This window comes from Thamnophis sirtalis, unplaced genomic scaffold (assembly GCF_051295495.1).
Source record: "Thamnophis sirtalis isolate CommonGarterSnake01/CBP01778 unplaced genomic scaffold, rThaSir2_p1.2 scaffold_1, whole genome shotgun sequence".
Lineage (NCBI taxonomy): Eukaryota > Metazoa > Chordata > Lepidosauria > Squamata > Natricidae > Thamnophis > Thamnophis sirtalis.
In genome coordinates this window covers 76,109,209-76,123,531 of record NW_028261381.1, presented here as the reverse complement: position 1 = coordinate 76,123,531, position 14,323 = coordinate 76,109,209, and the positions used below count along the sequence as shown (strand labels likewise).

The window sequence follows — 14,323 nt, the reverse complement described above, 5'->3', positions numbered from 1 at the left end:
GCAGAAGAGCTTCTAGCTAGGGGCCCTTTACGCATATAGATTCAACATGATATAGTTCTTCTTTTTGGATTGGTCTACTTTATATGCAAGGATAATAGGGAGAAAAGTGGGAAGTGTGCTTTATCAGCCTCTTTGAAACACTGCTATAGGTAGGGAATATCTGAATACATTAATAGTAGGACATGTTCCCCAAAAAAGGAAAGGAAATAAACCAAAGAAGAAATAGTATTAAAGCAAAACATCAATGTTCTCATTCCAGAATGTTCATTCTATGAACATTCTATCTGCCCTCGTAGCATAACAATTAAAAACAAGAGTTAGAACTACACAACAGAAATGAATTATCCATAATATGTTTTAAGGTAAAGTGATCATCAGAAGCAAAAAAAGGTAATAACTTCCAAAATAAAGTACAACCAAGGCAGTATTGAGTTCCGGATCCCGTTGCAACTGGTACAGTACAATGGGACTGGGCGTCCACCACATGCACTTGCACAGCACATGCGCAGTGCACACATGCGTACTGTCCGCCCATGACAGGGGCTGTACACTCTGCATGCGTGCACGGAAGCCCTGATCAGCTCAAATACAGGTGAGGACGGTGGGTGTGCCCTCTGGAGCATCGTACTGGAATGGTACTTGGTGCTCCCAGGGGATGTACGGGTCGTATCCCACCATTGAACCAAGGCCAGCCAAGTACAAGCCAGACACAAGACTCCCAAAGACCTGATAACCTGACTCTCAAGATGAGGCCAGAGGGCTGGAAGTTCAGGTTATCCTTAGAGATTTGATCCTCCCTTCCTTGGGCGCAGTCTACCTGCTGCTTCCCTCTGGTCATCACTATCCTGACCTTCAGATCCATTTCTTTCCACCCCCTTCAGAGTTCTCTAGTTTAAAATAGTTTTCATTAAAAAATTTAGATACATAATAAGAAATACATTCAAAGAGAAAAATAAAATAGACCTGAAAAAGAAAAAGAGAAACAAAGAAAAAAATGAACAGAAAACACATATTCATTCATACCTGAATATATATGGAAGGTGTGTCCAATCCTTTCAGCAATTATACAAGTCTAACCAAAGTTCTCTCTCTAAGATTACATCGTGATTCTTCTTTTGAAATAGTTTTTATTCTGCACCCTTCAGAGCTCATGGTCTTGGATATCTGCCTGCATTTAATGGTACTGTTACTAAGCCTATTCCTATATTCCTTCTCCATTAAGACTCCTAATCTGTTTCTAGTTCAGAAGAAACCATGACAGAAGAAAGAGATGTATAAGAAAGTATAGGTTTTTCTACAAACTCTAATGAAAAAAATACTACGCTTAGTTATTTTCTACAGAATCCTTAATCAAAAAGAGTCCAGACCATACTGACATATTACAGTTATTTGATTATGTTTTTCCAATGGCATTTTATATTTATTAAATCATCTCTATTAGATATTAAGCTCATTATTGGTACAGCATGTAAATAATTCAACACTTATATAAATTCTAATGGCAGGCATGAATTTTTAAATCCCAATTTGGTACTGAGCCAAGACCTCTTCATTTCAAAAACTGGGGAGGGTGAGAGACTGCTTGCTTCCAACAGAAAAAATAAATGCATGTTTCCCTGCATTTAACCAACTGCTGTTTATCTGAAGCAACCATTTAAGTTATATTCATGTTCGGGAATTTTTTCTTTTTGTTTGCAGTTTTTCTTTTCTTGAAATCTTTAAATCTCCAAGCCACTGTGAATGAAAGACGTTTTGAATGCTACTTCATCAATTGTTTCTAATACATAGTCAATGTATGATTAAAAGCTGGCCAGAACAATGTCTGTTACTTGATGTTCCAAGCCATTGTTTATTAGACATTCCTTTCAGAGAAGTCCATTTGCTTTGTGCTACTTGCCAATTATCTGGAGCTTCCAGCAGTCCAAATGCATTTGTGAATGTTACTTTAAGGAACAGTTTTTGTTGCCTTGTTCTATTAATCGAGGACTTGTGCCACATGTTACATTTAGTAGAAGTGTTTCTTTAGCTTTTGAGGCAGATTCTTGGTTTTATTTCCTAATACGGTGATTCCCAGATCAATCCCACAGCTGATAAATGAATTGCTGTTGTGTCTTCAGGTGATTTTCTGTGTGTTCACACTGAATATTGCACCTGCAGTATACCTCTACTGAAATCTTTTAAAGCTGACTGACTTTTGATGGAAATAACCACGGTATATTCCATTCAATTCCCTTCTGTTCTTTCATCCATTCTCCTCAATTCTGAGATCTGACATGGTAGTAAACAGAAACCAAACATGTCAGCTCATAAGAAATGAGGACTGAAGGGAGGTTCGAATAAGTACACAGATGAGCACTCAGTCTTAATTACACATGGGCTTTTTTTTCTTTGTGGTTTTGGTGCTTCACACTGATTGGAGAGTAACAAACTATATGAGAAGTGGAGAACTGGTTTTAAGAGATGATTGCTCTATCACATACAGCCTGTTTCTGCAGTCTAATACCAAACAATAATAATAATTGCTAAAAGGCTGCAGCTTTACATGGATTTGGGAGCAAATACTCTCTGATAAATGCAGTAGACACCACCAATGGCCTGGAAGAATAGCTCCATAGACATGAAAAGTACTTCACCAACTTGAAAAACAAGATATATTATCCCTTTAGCAAGATATCATAAATACACTTTTTCTGCCTCAATAAAAAAATCTACTTTTGTTAGATTTTGTACAAGTAAGGCATGAAGAAAAGATTCTTACAGTTAGTAATTAGCAAATTTTGTGTGCTGAGATGGTAATACTCAAAACTGTTATTTTTAGGTAAGTAAATGAAGAGCAGCAGAATAAAAAAATATTAATAATAGAGATAAGACCAAAGATAATTTTTGGCAGGGACTGGGATTATTAATGCTATAATTTCTCTAACACTAGAAATATTTTAATTGTCAGATTTGAGAAGATAAAATACCCTAAATGTAATATAAATGTACAACTTTATGGCCTTATAGGGACTTAATGTAAATTGATTGGAGCATTCTGGGAGTTTGAAGTCCACACATCTTAAAGTTGCTAAAGCTGAAAAACACTGGTTTTGACTTTGCACTCCAGATAGGGAAGAGAGCTGAACTAGAGACAGAATAATCATTTATATCAGGAGTGTCAAACTCACGTCGTTATGGGGGCATCACATGACGTATCGGGACTTTTCCCACTTTCGCTAAACTGGGTGGGGGCGGGGCCAGCATGTGATGCATTCGGCCCACGGGCCGCGAATTTAACACCCCTGCTTTATATCAACAATTCAGGCCTGGGTTACAGAATGAGGGAGCTGGGATGGACTGCTGATGATGCAATATAGGCTGGGAGATATCCTGAATTGCTTCCATGAGAAATGGAATTGCAAGCTATAATGTTCCAAAATTGAACCAGAGTGACCCCAATCTGTGTTTCCTCACCCTCCCTTCCTCTCTCCTTTGGAGTCTATCAAGACGCAGGATAAAGTTTCATTGGTTTTTGGCCCATTTAGCAGTCAACCAGGAGGGATATGCAGAAATCAAGTCCAAACTAAGTTTCTGATATCAAGATAACATCTTGACAAAGTAGCTGCTGAAATCTCTGAAAGAATCTGTCCAGCTCTTTCAAAAGTGTACGGCTATTGCAGCAGGCTTGATGGTATCTGTAGTTTTGAGCATTTACTGTATTCCCAAATAACGTACTTAAAAATATAACTAGTTTTGGTTGTTGACCTTGAAGACTTGACCTTGAAGTCAGAATTATGCAACATGTTCCTCTTCCAGCACACCATATAAGGTAGTGGTTCATTTTTAGGAGGAAATGTATTGCTACATTTCACACAAGGCTACGGTTGAGTCTGAAGCCAGTAAATATAGGCAAAAGCAAAAAGGAGAAATACAAAAATAGAAAAATAGTTGAGAGGGAGAAATAAAATTTGAAGAAAAAAGAAGATTATGATAACAAGAGAGCAGAAAAATCCTGCTAAAGAGAAAAATGTTCTTGAGATACCACCACTATGGTGATTGAACAACTGAAGAAAATGGGCTGATCCCTCATTAAGTGGCATCCTATATTTTCCATCTATGTAACTCAAGTGAGACCACAGTGATACAAACTTTAAGTCTCATGTATCACTGAAAACCTTTCAATTAACTGAAATAATTAAAACATGTGGGAAGCATCTATGTATGAAATTAGCCTAGATACCAAGAGAAAAGTTCCCTTCACAGAAGAAGAGTGCCCTGTGTCAAGTCATAATTTTGTTCATGCAGAAATGTGTATGCTCGACTGATCACCGTTATAAGCAGTGGTGGGATTCAAATAATTTAACAACTGGTTCTCTGCCTAATGATTTCTTCCAACAACCAGTTCAGCAAACTTCTCAGAAATTTAATAACCGATTCTCCTAGAGTGATGCAAATTGGCTGAATCCCACCACTGTCTATAAGCTTACTTCAGAACAATCATGCACATTTCTTTCTTTATTATTGAAAGGGAATACTTAGTACAGTTATTTCAAAGGATGATATCACAGAATAAAAGAGTTGGAAAGGACCTTTGAAGTCTTCTAGTCCAACCCTCAGATCAGGCAGGAAATACAATTTCAGACAAATGATTGTCTAACCTCTTCTTGAGTAGAAGCAGTAGTACTAAAAGGGATATCCTTACCAAATAAAACTGTTTTTCAGAAGCAGTTACAATATGCTTCTGTGTGAGAACCCAATGTTTGCTTTCTTATACTTAGGTATTTGTGGGATTTTGGTCTTCTCTGAGCTTGGTTGTTTTCTTGCACAACATTATACAACTAGGTAACACCATCATGATGGATAATGAAACATATTTAAGGAAACAACCAATCTCAGAGAGCACTAAGGAATTCTCATTTCAACTCTGATCCACAGATATTTTCCTATCTTGACTTTTTTTTTTTGGCAGGGATCGGGGTTGAAATGAGAGGTCCTTGGTGTTGAGAGTGGTTGTTTTCTTGAAGACATTTCATTATCCGAACTACATAACCTCATCAGGGTTAGTGACAACCAAGCTCAAGAGAGATCCAATACCCAACAGTTCAACCATGAGCTGCAAATATTCTCTCCTATTGGTCTTAAGTCCAAGACTTAAATCTTTATCTATCTATCTATCTATCTATCTATCTATCTATCTATCTATCTATCTATCTATCTATCTATCTATCATCTATCTATCTATCTATCTATCTATCTATCTATCTATCTATCTATCTATCTATCTATCATCTATCTATCTATCTATCTATCTATCTATCTATCTATCTATCTATATACTGTATCTATCTATCTATCTATCTATCTATCTATCTATCTATCATCTATCTATCATCTATCTATCTATCTATCATCTATATCATCTATCTATCTATCTATCTATCTATCTATCTATCTATCTATCATCTATCAATCATCTATCTATCTATCTATCTATCTATCTATCTATCTATCTATCTATCTATCTATAATATGCATACTCACACACAAATACACATATAAATATATACACATATATACATATACACACAGACACATATACATACATACATACTTCACAGAGATAGTTCCATAGCATACTAATGAAGCCATTGCTTTCATTTTCATAGCATCCCTACACAAAGAAGCTAGCATTGTGGTTCTGCCAATGAATTTAGTATACTTCAGAGTTTATATATTGCTCTAACCCATTATGGGTTATACAAATGAAATCATTATGGTTTGTTATTAAGCCATGGTTATTAGTGTTATGAACGCAGTTGTTATTTGGCAGCTATTCAGTTCAATGAATTCAGTCTGCCTGACGAAACACTGTTCTTGGAAGTGATATATGCATACATCAGAATTATATACTGTTTTCTCCCTAGGCATCATAGATTTCTTTTTTTTAAAAAAAGCAGGTAGAACTGACATATTATGGAAGGAAGTGGCGGAGCTCTTTTTCCCAGTCCATTTGTTTTCTATGCAAAGAGAGTTAATTGGAAAAAGCATTTAACTTGAGATTTCTGCCTTTGCAGTCTGAGTCAGCAAACCTAAGAACTGGATTCCACTGAATGCTTACATCTCCTAGTAATGCATTTCTCCTCCATAAATGTTGGAAAGGAATGGAAAGAAAAGTAGAATGATATTACTTTGGCTAAGCTAGGCAGCAACGTTTTTAATTCCCCCCCCCCTCCGATGCATTTTCGTTCTTAAATTAACTGTGGAAAAAAATGATTTGATTCATGACTGCATTAGGAATCTACTCAACCAAAGCTCCTTTGTCACAAATTAAATAATAATCCCAAAGTCAAACATGATTTGTGAAATTAACATTTATCAAAGAAACACTCCCCGTGCTGCAATGCTGTCTTTGGCATCCAAAATATCAATCTTCATTCATAATATGCCTAAGAAACCAGGCTACCAGCACTGCAATTAAGACATGATGTTTGATGGAATGCTGATCGACTAACCTGAGACTAATTTGTAAAGGGGGGTGGGGGGAGATTGTGCCGTGTTGCATTTGCTGGCAACATCGGCATCCCCCTCTTAAACCTGAACTTTACAAGGTATGAAATTACTGACACATAGCTTTTTCACCCCTCCACAGTCATACTCCATTACTGTATTATCCAAAACTCATTAATTGATTTATTATGTTTCCACATTACCAATCATATCAGCTTGTTTTAATAGCAAGCAATGGCCTTTAGTATAACATTGATGTAATTTTCTTTAAATTATCACCATCAATCAAATTGCAATATTTTTATACTTTGACAATAAATATCCTTCATCTTAAGGTTCTGGGGTATAGCTGTCTGAGAAGCATTTTATTACCCTATCTTACAAAGAGATAAACTGAAATTTCAGCACCCCAAATCCTTAGATTTACACAACTAGTATGCAGTGCTATCAGGTCTAATATTTTCAAAAGTGATTGATAGCTTGACCACAATGCATTTTTCAAACATAATTTATGGACTTTAGGTGGTTTTTTAAAAAATCTCTTGCTATGATTTCTGTTGGGGATGAAATGATATTCTAAGTAGCACACACCAAATCAGTATGGAGAAAGTCTCCTATCCCTTAAATCTAATCAGTGGGGAACAAATGTCATATATGATAATAAATCCCCAAATGACACTGTGCACAGTGTCAATCTAGCCTGTTTTGTGATTCTGGGGGGAAAAACACAAGAAAGTATAGAAGTACCTTGATAATAAGCGCATTTATTGTGGCATCAATCTTTTGTAAAGTAAAGCCCAATTACTTAGAAGCACTATCTAACATTGCCAGGATGGCTCTGTAGCTGTTGTGCTGTACATGGATATGAGAAATCTTGATTCCAATCCGTGCTCAGTTGCTATGATACAGCATAATCTGCTTTATAGGGTCAATGTGACTGTATGGCTAATTATTACGCATTTGAAAAAGACATGTTGCAAGGCATATTGGTATGAGTAGAGCAGGCCTGCTCAAAGCAGTAAAGCAGTTTTGCCTAATGGAAGGTTTTAAGGTAGCTTCAAAACCTTTCTGGGTGGTTATACCTCCACTTTGTATTGCTGGCAGTCTCCCATAGAACTGCATGCTGTTTGTTCATACTGTATATTGGCTTGTGCAAGCAGCTGGAGAAAGTCTTCAAAGCAGCAGCGCTGAATTTCCATAGGAGACAGATATTTTCTTTTAAGAAAAAGCCTCTTCCCAGTGCTTTGTGCAGTCCTACTACAATGAGATTCCAGCTCAGACTTTCATGATGCAATTAACTTGCTTTATTCATAGAACTTGGTAAAGTTGCCTTCCGTTTTCAAACTGCTTGTTCCGAGTGCTTCTTCTCTTATTTTTCTTTCCATTAAAAAAAAAATCAATTGAGAAATGAAGATAGAAGAAAAGCCCCTCTCCCAATATTTGGTAACATTCAGTGAGAAAGTGGGTAGAGCCTGGAAACCAAAGAAGTTAACAAGGTATTAAACATAGAACATTAAATGTTGTGGCCCGGCAGGAGACGTTGGAGCTGCTGCCAGACTCCGACAGGAAGGAGTCTTATGAGTCGGCCCTGGAGGAGGTGGAGGACCCTGGACAGGGTGCTGACTCTGAGCAGGGCGAGGAGAGACTGGTTGGCCACCAGGTCAGTGGATCAGTGGGGAGGAGACAAGAGGGAGTGATCCAGAAAACACCTGTGAGTTGTTCCGGGATGCACACCGTCGAAGGGCTACTCGGAGGCAAGAACAACTGCGTAATTATAGGAGATGATTACGCTCAGCTGATGCTTATTAAGATCCTCTCCTGATTATAAAAGAGACTGCTTGTGCCATGCCCTTTTGCAGAAGTCAACGTTCACGATTAAGAGAAAACAACTTGGTGAATTGGATTGCTGTCAGAGCTTGTTTGCATTGCTGCCTAGCTTTGTAGGACTTGCTGCCAGAGTGCTTATCTCTTTGTTTATTTTGGGCTTGCAGCCAACGAGAGTCTGAACTAATTAAAAAACATTCTCATTTACGTTTGTTTTGGCTTTCGTTCCTGGACGGAGGAGGGGGGTCAGAACAATTAAACATGTATTTTAGTGCTTTTTTTGTGGGAGGAGCTACAAGCCAGTTTCGGCTCCTGGTGACTGCCTAGGACAGGGGTGTCAAACTCAAGGTCTGCGGGCTGCATCTGGCCCATGGGGTGTTGTTTATATCAGGCCTGGAATTAACAAAGGACCATCCTGCAGTGCCTCTGCTAGCGAAAATGGAACGTGATGTGCGCACCCCCCCAGCTCTATTTTCACTGGCAGTGGGGTGCAGGAAGCCCTCCAGGCCGAAAATGAACTCCGTTGTCGCTGGCAGAGGGCTATAAAGGCAAATTAAAACTAAAAAAGAAACAAAAGGAGAAATATTTCCCCTTTTGCATTTGAGCATGGGAGAAGGGACAGGGAAGGAGAAAGGGAAAGAGGAAAGACAAAGAAAAAGATGGGAAGAGAGCAAGGAAGGAAAAATAAGAAAAGAGAGGAAGGAAGGAGAAGGGAGAAGGAAGGAAAAAGAAGGAAGGAAGGAAGGAAGATTATAACGTTGAGGGAGGGTCTCAGGGAGGTCCTCCCTTAGCACTTGGCCACCACATGTGCCTCCAACATGAGTTCCATGGTGATGCCTTCCCCGGTTATGCCATTACCCCCAGCCATGTCTCACGCTCCCACGGACCGCCAAGGTCAAACACAACCCTGATGCAGCCCTCAATGAAATCAAGTTTGACACCCCTGGCCTAGAATAATCCCTGCAGTCTTCTTAGCAAGGTTTCAGAAGTGGCTTACCATTGATTCCTTCCTAGGAGTGAGAAAGAATGACTGGCCCAAAGTCATCCAGCTAGCTTCATGACTAGGGCAAGACTGAAACTCTCAGGCTCCTGGTTTAGAGCCTGGTGCCTTAACCAAACTAACTCTAATTCTAAACAGATGTGCCTAACGTTGTGCTTTTAATTTAGTATTCTGTTTTAGGAAATGCACAATATAACTGTTAAAAGAACATTGCTATCCCCTGTGACTAGAACATTTTGCTATTTGCAACTTTCTCAATAAGGTTAGGAAGGAATACACACACACACACAGACACATACACACACACACACACACACATTCCGATATTAAAATGTTTTTAGTGGGTGACTATGTACTGTCTCTCTAGACTTCAGTTACTCATCTCCAGATTATACAATGTTTTTACTTTTTACAGTACAGCAGTACGGCAAATCTGAAGGTATCATTAACTATAAACTATTGTATATTGTTTATAGCTACACTTAAAACAATCCAGGAACAGACAGATAAGTCACATGTGTCTATATAAACAAAAAGGCTGAGAATATATATATTTTTCTGTTATTTTTCTGGAGTTACCTTGTGGTAAGATGGGCAGCCTATAAATTTTATAAATAAATAACATTATTTTTTTCTGGTATTGCAGTTCATTGTTGAAAAAACTTTCAAGAGAGGGAAAGAAAGAGAGAGAAAAAATGAACTGCTTCATCTTCTACAGTTGATTTTTGAATTTATGGATCAATTTTGTTTCATAACAATTTATTGTTCTAGTTGTATGGTTTATATGTGGTCATTACTTCCATGCCATATTCTCCCTTGGTTTAGCAATCTAATTTTCAAGGAGATGTGATATTTTAAAAGGCTACCTACAGCGCAGCTAGGTGAATTTGGATCTTGCTCACTTCTTTGCTTGTCATAATGTTGTGAATGTTTGCATTTATTTTTGTATTTTGCACACAAGAAAATTGTGTATGTTCCAAATCAATAGGTGATGCCTGGTGATGAGATTTCTAAGAGAAAATTAGCTTAAAACTCCAGCTAGAGAAATCAGTGATCACCCTACGTTGAAAGGCAGATGAGAATGGGAACACTGCTTGTGATAGCATCCCAGTGGTGGGTTACGACCAGTACGCCCCGGTACGGTGCTCCAAAGGGCCCACCTGCCCACCCACCCTCCTTACCGGTATTTGAGCTTTGGCGCTTCCATGTATGTACATGGAGCATATGGCACCTGCATGATGCTCCGCCGAGCAGCTGGAGCATCGCAGAGGCATCGCGGAGTGTCGCAGGTCATAAGTACGCATGTGCATTCTGCATGCATGTGCACACTTGCAGTGCGCATTCATGTAGTGGGCCCCGGGCCCCATTCCACTGTACCAGTTACAACAGGATCCGGAAACCACTACTGTAGCATCGCACTCCTTTTGAAAACTCAAGTTCATAGTTTGGATGTAGTTCTACATTTATCTACTTCCAGGTTTTATTTTTCTTATAACAAAAAGCCTAATAGTGCAGTTAAATAAATAAGTAATAACAAACAAAAATATAATAATGCATAACAAAACTTCTCTAAAACCTATAAAGTGAATGCAATATTAATAAATCTTAAACCATCAACAATTAAGACATCGTGGTCCAGTACAGAGGTGATATTCTACCAATTTGGACTGAATCATCCTAACCAGTAGCAAAAATTGCAGATGGCTCCACCCACCCACCCCTGGCTCTATGGCGTTCCATTTTTTTCGTCAAAAGCGCATGCGTGGAAGGGTCTATGTGCTCACATTTGTGAACCAGTAGGGAAGGTAAGTGCATACCACCCCTGGTCCAGTAAGAAGATTAATCTTGAACTCTATTCCTAGTTTGCGAGTAGGCAGAAGTCTCATCTAAAGCTGGTGCACTAGCTATACCTCTTTCTGGAAATAATACTGTACAGTAGTTCCAATCTGGCTTTGCCTTAACTACATCCCTCTGGATTACTATGACCTCCTTTGTAGGGAGGAACTGATTTTGAATAGGATTCAGAAATTTCAATGAGCTCAGAATACTGCTGTTAAACTACTGACTGGGAATGACTGCAGGGAATATGTAAAATCTCTTGTTAAAATAACTCCACTGCCAATTATCTATGGTGGGGGACATAAGACATTATAACCTATGTCATGCACCTAGGCAATTTGAAAAGCTATATTCCTCTTTAAAAGTCTCTTGAGGCTTTTGATATTCTGCCTGGTGAGCGTCAAGCTTTATATATATATGTATTTTCTTTGATGGGAACGCAAGGTAGTAATTCTTCAAGCTACTTCATCTGCTCAGCTAAGTTGCACTGTTCAATTGTTTTTATATTTAATGTTTTAATTCTGTTTTATTTAATTAGAATCCATAATCTCAGAAAATTAGAATATTACATGCAATAAATAAAACAAAGATTGTACATAGAACAATATTGGACCTCTGAAAAGTATAAGCATGCATATGTATTCAGTACTTGGTTTGAGCCCCTTTTGCAGCAATTACTGCATCAATGCGGCATGGCATGGAAGCTATCAGCCTGTGGCACTGCTGAGGTGGAAGACCAGGATGCTTCAATAGCGGCTTTCACCTCTTCTGCATTGTTCGGTCTCATGTCTCTAATCTTTCTCTTGGCAATGCCCCATAGATTCTCTATGGGGTTCAGGTCAGGCGAGTTTGCTGGCCAATCAAGCACAGTAATCCCACGGTCATTGAACCAGGTTTTGGTGCTTTTTGCAGTGTGGGCAGGTGACAGGTCCTGCTGGAGAATGAAGTCAGCATCCCCATAAAGCTTGTCTGTGGAAGGAAGCATGAAGTGCTCCAAAATCTGGTAGAAGCTGCGTTGACCCTGGACTTAATGAAGCACAGTGGACCAACACCAGAAGATGACATGGCTCCCCAAATTAATACAGACTGTGGAAACTTCACACTGGACTTCAAGCATCTTGCAGTGTGTGCCTCTCCATTCTTCCTCCATACTCTGGGTCCTTGGCTTCCAAATGAGATGCAAAAGTTGCTCTCATCAGAAAAGAGAACTTTGGACCACTGAACAACAGACCAGGTCTGTTTTTCTTTAGCTCAGGTAAGACGCTTCTGACATTGTTTGTTGTTCAGGAGTGGCTTGACAAGAGGAATACGACATTTGAAGCCCATGTCCAGGGCTTCAAATGTCTGTGTGGGGTGACTCTTGATGCATTGACTCCAGCCTCAGTCCACTCCTTATGAAAGTCCTCAGCACTTTTGAATGGCCTTTTCCTGACAATCCTCTCCAGGCTGTGGTCATCCCTGCTGCTTGTGCACCTTTTTCTTCCACACTTTTCCCTTCTTAACTTTCTATTAATGTGCTTTGATACATCACTTTGGGAACATCCAACTTCTTTTGCAATTACCTTTTGAGGCTTTCCCTCCTTATGGAGGGTGTCAATGATGATTTTCTGCACAGCTGTCAGGTCAGCAGTCTTTCCCATGATTGTGATTCCTACTGAACCAGACTCAGAGACCATTTAAAGGCTCAGGAACCCTTTGCAGGTGTTATGGCTTAATTAGCTGATTAGAGTGGGATACTTTGAACCTAGAATATTGCACCTTTTCACAATATTCTAATTTTCTGAGATTGTGGATTTGGGGTTTTCATGAGCTTTTGCACAATATTATAATTTTTCGAGTTTCTCCTGTAAATTGTAAAACATGGTAATAAAATTTAAAATATCTTAATATATTTTAGATATTTCTGGCCATAGTTACAATTCTTTCATTTGTTGCTAGTAAACCTGGGAACATTCTGGAATTCAAATTCCCCTAAGAAAGTGACAATGGATGTATTCATTAGTCTCACTAAATCAGTAAAATAAATGGAGTCAGTAAAAATAAATAAACAAAACATCAATATTGCGGGGGAATGAGCCAAAAAAGGTTCTTAAAATCTTACATGACATTTGGTTATAATACTTCTTTTAGCTTTGAGAAATATACTCCTTTTCAAATTCCAGAGCAGATCTTCCCAGCTTGATGTCATCATAAATTTAGATTAACTTTTATCTGAAAGCTACCAAACTAGGGAATTCTGCTTTAGAGAAATGTAAAGAACAATAAGAGTTTTGTTAATTTATCAATGGTGGAATTGACAGATTTTGACAAGTTTCAATTGTCAGTACATCCATGGGTTCACTGAGTGATATTGAAAGAGTCATTCACTAGTCTGTTTCTGTTGATTTGACTGGTCTACTCCACATATTGAAATGTTCACTGTCCTCCTATTCCCAATGTACTATATTATTCTTTAATATGTTACAGGCCACCCAAAATCACTGTGTGTGAATGGGTCTGCTATATAAATTTGTTTAATAATAATTAAATGTCAATGAATAATACCTACAAATATTTTTTATTTTCATAAACGTCGTGCAGCTTTAAAACGTGGGGATGTTCTATCAACTTCAAGATGGCTATTTCCCGTTCCACCTAGAAGAGAAAAGAAGGATACAAGAGATTAAAATCTATGTCTTAGATTATATAGCAATGTTACGTCTACCATCTTTCACTAGGTCAGTAATAAAATAATGTAGAAAGTAGATATTCAGTAAACGTGACCAGTTGACAAAAAAACTAAAGGTATTTGCTTATTTTCTATTAAACTTATGCCAATGTTCATTCAAATGCATATAAGATTTAGTCATATCAGAAAACCAAGAGAGTCTTAAAGCCCCTTGGCACAAATATATAAGGCAGAAGCTTTCAGAGACTAAATCTCGTAAATTGCAGGAAATTGTATTATTAACAATAAAGTATATAGAGAGATATCGAGAATAACAATAATATACAAGTACAATAATTGTATCATATTTACAGAAATAATTATGATTCACATGGTAAATGTTCTTTCAGTAACCACAGTTTCCAGAAATTCAAAGATTCAGAGCAGCGAGGCTGTTTTACATAATGATCCAAAGTATAAATGGTTCATGAACTGCTGGACTCAAACTTCCCCTGGATATTCTGTGA

At 38.1% G+C, this 14,323-nt stretch overlaps 1 protein-coding gene across 13 annotated transcripts in view; it reads right to left on the bottom strand.

Annotated features, from left to right (window-relative positions):
* BRSK2 (BR serine/threonine kinase 2) overlaps window positions 1-14,323 on the bottom strand; it is a 454,430-nt gene that overhangs the window by 150,629 nt on the left and 289,478 nt on the right. For all 13 annotated transcript variants that reach the window (XM_087716534.1, XM_087716471.1, XM_087716476.1 and 10 more), the window contains exon 3: window positions 13,698-13,783. In XM_087716534.1, the coding sequence (XP_087572660.1) occupies window positions 13,698-13,783 (86 nt within the window). The remainder of the gene's footprint in view (window positions 1-13,697; window positions 13,784-14,323) is intronic.